The 13,908-nt window shown below is 28.3% G+C and overlaps 1 protein-coding gene across 1 annotated transcript in view; it reads left to right on the forward strand.

Moving 5' to 3' along the window:
• The first annotated feature begins 200 nt into the window (after positions 1-200).
• The window catches only part of LOC142323890 (putative G-protein coupled receptor Mth-like 12), a 28,850-nt gene continuing 15,142 nt past the window's right edge, over positions 201-13,908 (forward strand). The window contains exons 1-4 of the mRNA XM_075364219.1: positions 201-1,109; positions 5,764-5,842; positions 9,946-10,088; positions 13,575-13,722. Coding sequence (XP_075220334.1) covers positions 287-1,109; positions 5,764-5,842; positions 9,946-10,088; positions 13,575-13,722 — 1,193 coding nt within the window. The 5' untranslated portion in view covers positions 201-286. The remainder of the gene's footprint in view (positions 1,110-5,763; positions 5,843-9,945; positions 10,089-13,574; positions 13,723-13,908) is intronic.

Genomic DNA, 13,908 nt, shown 5'->3' on the forward strand with positions numbered 1-13,908 from the left:
TTTACAAAAAGTTAAATGAATTCAGTATCATCCTGCATCAACTGCATAGAGAGATTACTTATCTAACAGTAACTATCTGCAACCAGTCATATTTAAATAAATTGCATCACAATGTGTGGTAAATAAAACCATATCAGGAAGTGATAAAGCAAAGTATTTCCTTAATACTTTCCTTATGTGAAAAATTTTGTAATCATGTTTCCATTTGATGGTCTACATTATTGTTAACTTATAAATTATAAAAATAACAACAGATTACTTATGTTCAAAAAACATTTCCGTGATTATGTGTGTGTCATTGTTTGTTTTGGTGATTTTATTCAGCATAATTGTAGGAGGGAATAAAAATCCTTGTGAAAAAGGGAAAAGTGTGACATTGTATGATATGAAGGATACGGATGATAGACGGATTTTGTCAGGTGGTATAAAATATAAGGATAAGATATTTAATGATGGTAAAAACAATATGGGATGTATATGTATGGTTAGAAATTGTCTTAGAAAATGTTGTCAAGGTGAATATATGATGTCTATTAATCTTACGTGTATTCCCATAGACAGAAAATTGAAAGGGATGGTTGATTTTTTTGGTGATATAAACTTTTATACTTTAAATGAAACACTTAAACCTATTAAAAGAAGTAACATTAATAAAGAAGATTATAAAATTATTTATAATTCAATAGACTATAATAGGTACTCGTTTCATGAGATTGGAAAAGTGTCAGAACAAGCTTATTTATTACTTAATGGAACTTTGTTAATAAATTCTTCAAATGGTGCATTGTTTACTACAAAAGATGTAAAAAATTACTGTTTAGAATGGTTTGATGACCATGACACAGTTGTACCATTTATATTTGTTGACAATCAGATTTATAAAAGAAAAGAATATGGTACTTCGTTTTTAATTCTATCATCAGTATTTAGTTGCATATCATTATTACTCCTTTTACTTACATTTTTTATATATTATACAACTTCTGATTTAAAAAATTTAGCTGGAAGGTGCTTAATGGGTCTGATATCAAGTCTTTGCACTTATTATAGTGCATTTGTATTTCATGAACTTATTTTGGTTAATAATGTCTTAGCCTCTGATTTTATGTGTAAGTTACAGTTTCCTTGTTTTATTTCTTTTTTATACAGATTTTACAACTTATAACTTTTGATGTGTTATGGAAAAAATCCAAAGATTTATTAAAATGTTGTATTAATCGCTTTCAAATTAAATGAAACCATTCTGTTGAATTCTTGTAATTCAACTAAAGTAGTTAATACAATATTATTATCAAACCTCTGCAGTGTAAAGGTATTCTCAGTTATTCATCTAAACCTTTCTAGTTCTGAACACTGTGGTCAGATTTGATATTTTTTGTACCCCCATATATTTTATATCATGATTTATAAAAGCTTGAAACATATACTCAATCATATCTACCACAAAAAAAAAATATAATAATGAAAAAGAAAATACTTGATCTTTTCATAACATAATTAATTAATACTAATTAAAAATAAAAATTAAACAGTTTTTGTAAAGATGCTGTATACACATCTATATATAGGTTATAAAATTAAATTAAATGAAGAAGTTAATAAAATATATAGTGACTGATAATTGTTAGTCGTAAAAAATTAAAAAAAAAAATTATAAATAAACATAAATTTAAATATAAAAATAAAGTGAATAGATTCACAACATTAAGAGAAATATTATACATGATTTTAAAACAGCTTACCAAATTCCAATTTGATTTCTTCAAGCACTTTTGGTTATTCTGTCATGTTCAAGAGGATAATTATGAATAAAACTATAATCTTACATAATTAAATTATATATATAAAACAACTGATTGTCATTTTTTTTACCATAACAATTGAGAAACTATTGCAATATGGACATAATCACTTAGACTTAAAAGTTTAACTTTTGATGAATTTTTAACAAAATGACAATCAATTGTTTTATATATATATATATATATATAATTTAATTATGTAAGATGTAGTTTTATGTATGTTAGTAATAATTATCCTTTTGAAGATGGCAGAATAGCCGAAAGCGCTCGAGGAAATCAAATGGGAATTTGGTAAGCTGTTTTAAAATCATATATAATAGTTATTTTACCAAACGGTTCTATGTTTGAAAAATTAAGAGAAATAAATACAAATCAAATTTTCAGAAAATATTTAATTAGATTTTTCAGATTTCTTCTAATGTTTACAGTGAAGTAGATGTCTTCAAAATGTTTGGGGAGCAAAGTTGTCTAAAATTTTATTTAGAAGTGACAAATCAAAAAATGTTTAAAAAATGCTTTCAAAACATTTATGAGCAACAAAAAAAATTATTTTGCTAGATAAATACCATATATTTTTAACTGTAGAAAATTTATGTTAGTAATCAATGTAACAATTTTAAATTCCTTACACTTCAAAAAAACAAAAACAAAATAAACAATAAAAAACAAATATGAAAATATAATTAATGAATAAGTAACATTTGAAAATGATGATTTAAAGAATAAATACATCTAATTTAAATTATACTAGAATTTATATTAAAAAAATATATTCAATTATGGAATCAAAGAGTAGTTACCAATAGATTGTAATTGCAGCTGATTAGTTAATTATAATTCAATGTCTGTAATAGAAGACATATTCGTGCAGTTTGGAATTTTTAAAATCATTTTTTATAAAAATCCATTTTGAGAAAGCAAAGATCTCTGAAACTGCTTAATAGGGTTAACAGAAAAAGCAGTAAATGAAAATAATTTAAAAAGAATAAATGCTTAGTTTTTTTTCATTAATTGATTCCTGTGAGGTGATTGCACAGGATAAAATAATTAAAATTTGTTATTATTATTAATAATAATAATATTAATGACAATACAAGATGTATTAAAACAGTTTTAAAATTAATCCAGTGAGCTTTTAAATGAAAAAAAGTAAAATAAAACTGTACAAAATATGGTTATTATATAATGCTTATGAAAATAACAAATGTTACAAAATAAATTATTAACTGGAAAATGACTGAATAATAACGAAAGACATCACACAAAAAATTTTGCACATTAGCCCTTTTGTATTGGCTTGAGTGACAAAAAGTGTAGCATACAGATCACTATCAGAAGTAATTTATAAATTTAGTTAAGATTGGTAAGTATGCCTGTCTTGCAGCTTCTTAAAAATATTTTAATACATTTTTAAAGGCCTGGTAAAACTATTTGTAAAACTTTTGAGTGAATGGTTCACTTTTTTGTACAAAACAGGATAACTAAATAATTAGAACAGATTCTTTTGTTAATTTTTCTAATTATTTATTTTCAAGTGTATATATATATATATATATATATATATATATATATATATATATATGTGTGTGTGTGTGTGTGTGTATACATACATACATACAGTGTGTCTGTAAAATAATAGTGGGGTTTTAAATGGTTATAGCTTTGGAACAAAAAAAGCATTGTAGAGAAATGAACTATGGATTACATGAAAGAGAAACACTTCAAGTTTACGTTTGGGAAAGCTAGCGTATGCGTGTGGTGTTTCCAGTACAGAATATATGTGTTAGTCATCATGTTTGCAATACAGAGGAAGGTTCAATGTGTGTTGTGGCTTGCTATGTTTGAGTCAGTTACACAAATTAGGCATGTTTACAATGAAGAGCCCCCGCATGACATTTGGTGATGGGACAAACAACTCAAAGAAGTAGGCAGCCTTCTGAAGCATGGCCATCAGTGTCTGATGAAACAATTGAAGCAGTGAGAACAAGTTTCTTGTGTAGCTTGAAGAAATTCGTGCAGAAGTGTTCTAGATAGTTGGGCATTGCTAAAGCAACTATTCACATTGTATTAAATAGGCAGGTATGTTTCACTGCGTATAAAATTCAGGTGTTACAACAACTTTATCCACAGGTCAAAGTGAAACAATTTGATTTTGCTGTAGACATTCTGGTTAGGTTAGAGCAGGATGATGATTTCGAAACAAGTTCATTTTCAGTGATTAAGCAATGTTTGATGTTTCTGGATGAGTACATCGGCATCCTCCCCTTAACCCCTTCTTTTTTTGCTGAAAAAACAATAACAGGGAACAACTTGGATATATTAGAAGTGTGTGCAGCACCCCAAATAATGGAGAATCCCATTTTCCATTTAGCTTCTCCACATTTTTCTGTAATAATGCAGGATTTTCTAAACAAAACATTTCCTCAGTGATGGATCAGACTAGAAGGATAGATAGCCAGGCTCCCATGGTTTCTAGACCTTACCCCCTTGAATTTATATTTTTGGGGTTATGTAACCTAAAATGGAAAACACAAGTGTATTCCATTCAGGTTCAAAATCTGGACCATTTAAAAGAAAGAATTACTGAAGCTTTATTCTTTTAATATGCTGGATGTTCTCTTCCATGTATGGCAAGAGACTGAATATCAATTTGACATCTGCAGGACAACATCTTTACAAAGCTTTGTTCCGAAGCTATAACCATTTAAAAGCCCACCATTATTTTATAGTCACTATGTAAATTAATAGTAGAAGACACTGTATTCAATAAAAAGTACACAGTTGAATTTTTAATTAGACCGTTATTATTTTGGCGTAGTAGTAATGTTATTTCTGGAAGATCAAAACACAGTATTATACAAATAAGAATTATGAAGTAATTTGGTACTTGTTATTATCATCCTTTATCCCATTTTTCATTGTTATTGAATTATTTAACTTTATATTCAGAATTCATTCATACATTTATTTTCTGATAATTGGTTATTATTTAATTTTTTCTTTGTTTAACTGTCGTTTTTGGTGATTGAAATGAGAATGAGACAGATAGAAAAAACCTTTTTTAAGTTAGTTGTATTCTCTTTCATTCAAGTATTCATTTACTAAAGTTGTTTTTCATCCAGTATAACTGAGTTATAAATTCATTAAATATTCCAGGAATAGGCTAGGTGACCACTAATTTTACCTATCTACCAGAGTATGTATGTTAATTGCAGCAAGAAAGTGCAAAAACCAAGCATGACATGAAATTGCATTTAAAAAATAATTAAACTAATATGTTCTTGTTATCAGAAACTGAAATAGATAACTGGATGGAAGGGTCACACCAACCATTAGTAACTTTCTCTCGGGTTTATTTACTGTTGTTATGGAGACTTGTTTATAAAAGTTTAATGGGAGGTGGCTGAATATCACAGAAAAATAGGGTGAGGTCGAGATAACAAATACTAGTTATTTTTTATTATTGATTACTAAATACATTCAAGGATGTGTTGAAAATGAAGTAAATACATTTGAAATAATATCTATTGACCTTAAAAAGAAATTTACATCAAAATGTGTCAAAAACAAAGATCAAAACGTATCTGTCAGAAAGTTAGTGCATTAGAAAGTAGTTAAAGTATAATACATTTATGCATTTTAAATAAACTGAAAACATTAATGACTATGTGCCTATTCTGTAAATCCTGTTCTGCTAATTCCATGTAATATACAAGTTCAAAATATAGATCAATCATTATTATTATTCCAAATTGGTAAGTACAGTCATTTTTATTAGAGATTCTAGTATATGAGTTTTTCATAATTTTGTATTTAAAAATTCAAGCTTGCTAGATATATCCTAGAAATTGTTCTAATATGTAGATTGAACAGATTATGTGTGTGCGCGCATGTATGTGTGTGATTGCAGACATATATTAATTATAAAGTAAAACTTGTACAAGATACTTTTCTTTTCCAGATTACTGTGAATTATATGCTAATCAGTCAAGTTTTTTCTGGCTTAATGTGTTGTGTTATGATATCTGGCTTGTATTCAGGTAAAATAATTTAGATATTAAATTTATTATTATATATGACTTCTTGAAATAAAATTACTTAATAGCAGCTTTAAATGAAGCAGATGTTCATAGTCTTAAAAATTTCTTACAATTTTTATAATGTACCAGGTTTTTTAGGGCAGAAGGCTCATATTTAAAAAAATATATATATTGTTTGTTTGCTTCATGATTTGCTTTAAATAATTAATTAAATTTTTATAACCTAACTGAAAGAAATCACTGACTAGTTGTTTAAATGCTCTAGAAGAATATCACAAAATGGCTATTTAAAACACAGTTACTAACTTCTGCAACAGGCCAGTCTTAATTATTGTAGCCAGATAGAAAATGATTTTCACATCTTCATGCATGTTTAAGTGAAACTGGGAGATTAAAAGACATCATAGTTTGTAATGGTAGACCTAAAACAGTTTCAACGCCACAGGTAGAAGAAAGAGTTTTGAACAAGTTTGCACAGGATCTAGAATTATCGTGCAGAAGAGTTGCTATCCAAGAAAACATATCTTGTAATACAGTATAGAATATTTTACACTTGCAGTTATTGTACCCATACCATCTGCAACGGGTAAAAACTTTTCTACCAGGTGATAACCAATCGGTAAGGATTGCATTCAATCAGTGGTTAATTAACAAGTGTACCCATGAACCCCGGAGTAGATTCTAACATTAGTTTTACTAATGGAAGTAAACACAGGTTTTCTCTGAATGTTTGGGGAGAAATCTACATGGATAAGCTAATTGGGTCTTTCTTTTTGCCACATAGATTGACTGATTGCTCATATTTGAATATCATAACAAATGACTTACCTGAACTTCTAGAGGACTTTCCTTTGCAAAGCACAATGAACATGTGGCTCATGCATGATGGTGCGCCTACCCACTTTGCAATTGGCGTCAGAGAAAAATTAACTGATCGTTTTCAGGGTAGGTGGATTGGTCGGGGCGGTCCAATTCGTTGGCCTGCACGCTCTCCAGATCTGAACCATTAGATTATTATCTATGGGATGTATAAAGTCTCTTTTTTATTCAACACCAATAGTCAGTCTTCATCAGTTAGAGAGTAGAATTGTCTGCTCTTTTCAAACACTCGGGGAGCAGTCAGGAATTTTTGAGCATGTACGTCAGTCACTAAATGTGTGGACTGTTGTGTTAGAATGAATATTTTGAACATTTGTTGTGATTCTCATCAGAAAACAAACAAAATTTCACATGCTTTTACAATAATTATTATTAAATTTCCATAATTCAAAATTCCATAATTAAGAATTTTTAGCAATTTTAATCAGAAAATTCTATTTAGTTATTAAATGAGTGATGATAATAAAAAAAAAACAAGATAGCCGCAATATCAGTTGAGGTTATTTTTGCAATAGCTCTGTTGTTTGTCATCGGATTTGTTCACAAAAAAATGCTTTATAATTTTTATAATAAGAATGCAGTTTGATAAATCTAATAATTCCTAAGATATTTAAGGTTGAAGAATTGAAACGACTGCCATTTTGAAATTTGTCAATGAAGAGTATTGCTATTTTTTTTGCTATTAAAAAATGTTAGTTTAAAATAAAGCACAAAATTTTATTGCGTTATCTCCAACTGTTGTTGAAAAATAATTTTTTTCTTAAAAAACACAAAATGGCAGACGGACAGAAAAATATGTGTTTCAGACCTATGTTCACTGTAAATTTTTTCTTCTGTATGTTAAGTAGAATCACTTCCTAGAATTTGGCCTCACCTTTTAAGGACACCTGGTATAGTTAACTACTTATCTAAAAGATAGTAAAAACATGACCATTGTAATAGATGAGATGATTATTAATACTGATGTGGCTTGGTAAGTGTGTTTTTGGCCGGGCGGTGATATGAGAGATGAAGGAATGTGGTTGTGTCATGCCAGTAGCTAGTGCTTATCTCATTATCATAGCAATGTTTACTAGTACTACTCTAGTTGAAAAATTTGGCACTAACTATTTGTGTAATGTAGTAAGTGCAGTAATCATTCATAAATCAGTTTCTTGAAGTTTTCTTTTCTGTCAGTAAAACTGGTTTTATTTCTTTATCACAAATTATTAATGCTCCTACTATTTTTCATTTTTAGTTTCTTACTTTTTGTTTGTGTTGGTGAATTAATCGTGAAATAGTAAATGTGTTATTTGTGCTAGGTAAATTATAGTTAGGATTGTTATATAGTTAGGATTGATGATTTCGATAAAAACAAAATATTGCTGATAATCGAAGAATTTTATGCCGATAAACAAATTGTTCCGACCATTCCAAAGTTACTGCTGGTTGTGAAACAAAGAAGACACCTTCCTTGCAGCCAAAAATTACTGTTGAGACTGATACAAAGAATGGGGTTTTTAAATGGAGGAGATGCCAAAGAAAAAGAAAGATATTAGTGGATAGGTCAAATGATGTTTTCTTGTGTTACACATATTTGGTGAAGATGAAAACCTTGAGAAAAGCCAGGAAAAAGATATTTTACTTGGAGGAGATGTGGACTGATAACAATTAACATTTCAAAAATGTTGGCAGTCTGATGGTGTTTTTGGAGTTGCAGACAACTGTAACGTGGCTAATCGTTTGATAATATTAAATTCAGGAAGTGAGGAATGATTTGTTGCTGATGCCAAATTGTTATAAAAATCTGGAAAAACTAGCAGAGACTGTCATGGGCAAATGAAGTATAATAACTTTGAGAAACAGCTGAAAGAAAAATTGTTAACAAATATTCCTGATCAATCGATCATTGTAATGGATAATGGCTCATATCATTCTATCTTGGCTGAAAAAGAATAAAAATAAAACTCATTTAAATTAGAAGTAGTAAACTGGATGCTGAGAAGAGTACAACATCCATAAATATAAAAACAGAAAGGAACAGTGATTTATCATTCAGTTACTACAGTTGCACAAACCAAAGGAAAAAGTTTGCAATTCAATTCATATCTGTCTGGTTTGGATTATGAAGTTGTAAAATTACCTTCATGTTTATGTGAACTTAATCCAGTTAAACTGGCTTGGGCTAAACTAAAATGCTTTCTGAGAGAAAATAATTACGGTGACTTAAATCTGGATACTTTAAAGAAACTGACATGGCCATCAAAACAGTAACTCTGGGCAAATGGAAAAGTTGCTGTTTAAGAGTAACAAAACTGGAGGAAACATACTGGGCTAAAGATGGAATTCTTTCAGATGTCATTGATAAGTTTATTATATCCACTGGTGAGGCAGACGATTCATCAACTGACTCTGAATCTGACAGCGATGATACAGAGAGTGGTGTTACAGAACTGACTGCAGAACTTCTATAAGAGTAAGTATAAAATTATTTATGTACTAGTAAAAATATTTATTCCCTTTTTAGTAAATGTGAAGTAGGCTAAACATTAATCTTTAATAATTCAAAAAAGAATATTATTAGAGAAAACATATTATTGTCATTATGTTCAGTAAGTAGTTCAGTAAAGTATAAATAATTTATTTTGTTAGAAGAACAGACTTTGCAGTTAAAATAGTAGTGAACACTTTGTGGTTTAGTAATGTGTGTATTACTACTTACTGAATGATGTTTTAGTATCACCTCTATCACTCTCTCTTGCACAACACATTCCTTACAGAGGCACATTTACAATTCCAGTACAGTATTTGGATATTTGGCATTCTACTGTACAACAGAAACATTTACTATTGATAATTGTGTTTAGATAGATGCTGTAAAGTGGAAGAGTCTATTTAAAAGGCAGAGGGAAATTGTAGAAATGACTTGAACTACTGTATGACAATTTTTTAATCAGTAATAGTTATATTACTGATATATCCCTGTTATATTACTGTTATATCCCTGCTTGTTGGATCCCTGAATAAATGTACTTTAATTCATTTTGTATTTTTTATTTTGTTTTGTGTAATGTGTTGGTTTTAGTTTAATTAGACATATGTGTATAAATAATATGTAGTTGCCATATGTGTAACAAATGTAAAATTTCTCTCAATTGAATTTCCTTATAATTTTTTCCTTTTATAAAATTTAATTTTTAATAAAGAATTTTTTTAACTTTATTAACTGATTATTTTGTTTTTAGTGGTTCATTCAACATTCATATTTCAACCAAAAGGGATGAAAAGAGGACGTTTATTAAATATGCAGGTTATGCATGGGGAATACCATTTATAATCTGTATTATTCATTTTAATAGAAGAACACTTGGTTCTTATATAGAAAGCTGTAAGTTAAATCTGTCATTAAAATAATAATTGGTGGTTTTCTTCATCTTCTCATTTTTCAAAATCAGTATTGACTTGGGATATAGACTAGTGGTCTCTATTCTGTTATTATAGAATTGTTTAAATATTCTTTATTGTTATTTATCCCCCATTCCATGGATTCCTTTTCCTCATCGCCACATCTTTTTCTTGTTCTGCCTTTTCTTACATTTCACTATCCATCCTGCCTGATAAAAGATACTGCATTTCATACTCTTTCTTCTAACATTCTATATAGTCAGTCAAATAACCTTAATCCAAATCAATGGTATCTAGAGGTATACTTCAAGATGCAAGGAGGTTTGATGTCAAGGATGAAGTGGCTGTATTTGCATTAGAACTATTATAAATTAAAATATTTTTAACTTAAATATACTTGTATTTATTAAATTTCATTAATAGATTGATATTAAATCAGCAAATAACTTATATAGTTGTTTTTATGATGACAATGTAACAATATCTAATTAGTTTTTTTTATTTAAAAAAAAAATAATATAAATAAAATAATAAATATAAATATATATAATATAAATAATAATATATTATAAATATATAATATATATATTATATTTTATAATTTATAAAATATAAATATTTAAAAAAAAAATTAAAATTGTTAAAAGCCACTGTATTGAGATCTTGATTGAAAGCTTTCTTGACAGTATAAAAATAATTGAATAATATTGTGTTAAAAAAATTAAACTACGTGATAAAATGATAATAATTAAACAAATAAAAAAGTAATTTAAAATAATTAAACTGATAGTATGGTAGGCCTTTGTGTACCATTCAAGATTTAGTGGTTGTCTACTATTGAAACCATACTGAATAGTGGTAATATGTATAAAGCATTATTCTAGAAAGGAATATATTAATTGGTTTTTTATATTATCTGTCATAGTCTTTCTTATCTTGTAAAGCATATGAAGTTGGTGATTTACATTTGCCCATAATTAATTATTTTATATAAAGTGAATAACATACATTATACAGGTGCATTTTGAGGTGAATAGAATAAAGGTATTACTTGTGAATATTAACTGCACATTTTGGTCTTGGTGAAAGGCTACTGCCTATCATACATACTGTTGTATATTTGGGTCAGTGAAGAAAAAAACAGGAAACCACTCCTTTCATTTCTTAATAATCCTTGCATGGTATGGTTGTTAGTCTTGAGAATGACTGTGTTATTTTCAGTAGTGATTGGTGGTGGGTTAGTTATAACTTATTCAGTTATGCTGAATAAGTTGTAGCGAATAATTATGCGAATATAAGGTGCCACACCTTATATTCGCACAGTATATATTAGTTGAATTCAACTGGTGGAATATTGGCTGTGTGGAGTTGATAACAATTTGAAGGGGACTGCTCATCAACATTACTTATTGATGAAATTGTCATTCTGTTTGTCTGAAAGTTTTTCCTGAAACTTCATTAATGTTTATGAAAAAATATATCTGTAAAATTCTTTTTAAAGTTAAAAAAAGTAATTTAAAATTAAACTCACTTTACAGATACATAGAAATATGCTTCCAGATGATTTATTCATTATTATTTCCTTCAACAATCATATGAATGTTTTGAGGTAGTTAGGAAGTCAATTTATTGTTTGGACAAGTTGTATACTGGACCTGTGTCATGTTAATTTATTTAATATGTTATTTTTTTAATATTTAATGTGAATAAAATATTGCTTGAGTTTAGTCCATGTTCTGTAAAATTTTTATGATATGGTTAATACTTCTTCGTGGTCAGGTTCTTTTTGATAACTTATGAAGATTGATTCTGTTTTTGCATTTGTTTATTCCACTTTGTATTGACGATTGGTAGGCTGTATAGTCTGTGATGTGTACATTAATAATGGCTAATAACTATTATAAGGAGCTCTATTTACACACTTATACTTATATGAGGTAACATCAAAAGGTTTCTGGAAGAAACTACTTTTTCACAAGTTGGCAAGATTCATGATGTCACAATGTGACTGGTATTATATTCTTGTTTTTTTTCTCTAGCTGTAGCAATATGTTTCTTTTTGTGTAACATGTAGATGATCAATGTTGTTTAATATATATGTTATTGAAAAGAATATAAATGTTAGATCTTATGTTTCTGTTCAAAAGTTGGCCATAAGAATTATTAATGTAGCTTGTGAGTGACAATCATAAATTTGTTTCTGTGAGTGTTAAATTACTGTTGATGACGGTGTTCAAACTGGACACAAATCTGCTGTAACACATATCCAAAACATTGAACTTATTTGAAGTAATAAGAAAGAAATTTGTTCAGGAGATAACATCAGCAGTTGGAATATTACTGGAAAGTTACCATAGTATTCTTCCCAATGATCTGAAATTCCATGTTTCTAAATGCAAGAATATTTTGATTTGTGCCGATATAAATAAAACATACATGGTTTACCAGGGTCGTTCAGGAAGTTCTTGGACTGATAGAAATGGCGCAAATATGACTAAATGACTATACTATTTGTGAAGTATGATCGTTTAGATGGTATGTTGTGAAGTTTCAAATGCATACATTTAGTTATTTGTTTGTGGCAATAGAGTAAAACAAACAGGTTTTGACATCAACATGTTTTTTTTCTAAAATATGAATAAAATTTAAGTTTGAATTGTAGTAAAATGCTTTGTTTTAAAATGTTTAACCTTCACTAATGTACAAAAAGATTTGATGCCACTTTAAAGGCTTCTTTTGCTTTGTTTTCACTAGTAAATAAGTGGGCTGCTGAATTTAAATGTGATCCTAGATCCATTCAAGATAATGAATGCTTGGAACACCCAAAAACCGCTACAACCAATGAAAGCATCACAAAAATTCACAATGCTGTGTTAAATGACCAATGACTGAAGGTACATGAGCTTGCTTACATTACAAACATCTCCATAGACCATGACCACTACATTTTACATAATTTTTTGTATATGAAAAAGCTTTCCGTTCAATAGGTGCTGTGTTTGTTAACCAAACAGTCAACCAAAAACTGTAATAGTCTGCCATAGTCAAGATGGAACAGTCAAATAAAAGGTAATAAATGATTGTTTGTTTAGATTTGAATCCCTGTGTTATCATCTCAAAATTGGAGATAGTATTATTGAAAATTGTGATTAAAAAAATTGTTTACTTAGTGTGGTACATGTAAGGAGGATTTTGTTCTGCTTATGAAAGTAGGTTGTACCATACTGATTTGGAATTACAACTGGGTCTGCTTGGTTAATATTACTTGAACAAGGTTTTTGTCTGTTGTATGTTGTTTCATTATGAATAGTTAAATTTTTGTATAATTTTATTGTTATTATTATCTTCTTATCCTATTATTATTATGTTATCTTCTTCTTCTTATTATTATTATCATTATTATTATCTATTCTTATCTTATTATTCTACTGTTTTTATAATAAAAATTAATGTTTTTTTCCTCTGGCAGCTGTGTATGTTGGACCATTTGTTGTTTTATTGATTTTCAACACAGTAATGCTTTTCACTATTACCTTAAAAACTTGTAAGTGTAAACAAAGAAATATGTTTTATTGGAAAATTAAAGCTTTATGCAGCTTTAGAAGGCCAAAAAGAAGGTAAGCAGTTTAAGCAATTTATTTATTATTAGCCACCTTTTTTTATTAGTAAAGTTAACCAAGTTTATAGGTTTTTTGTCATTAAGTTTAACTGACAAATAAATGATTTATTACATTTTCTTTTTTGTTCCGGAAGTTCTATTATTTTTAATGACCTTCAGAAAAGAAGATTCTCAATTTGATTAA

This window comes from Lycorma delicatula, chromosome 4 (genome assembly GCF_047948215.1).
Source record: "Lycorma delicatula isolate Av1 chromosome 4, ASM4794821v1, whole genome shotgun sequence".
In the NCBI taxonomy this organism is placed as follows: domain Eukaryota; kingdom Metazoa; phylum Arthropoda; class Insecta; order Hemiptera; family Fulgoridae; genus Lycorma; species Lycorma delicatula.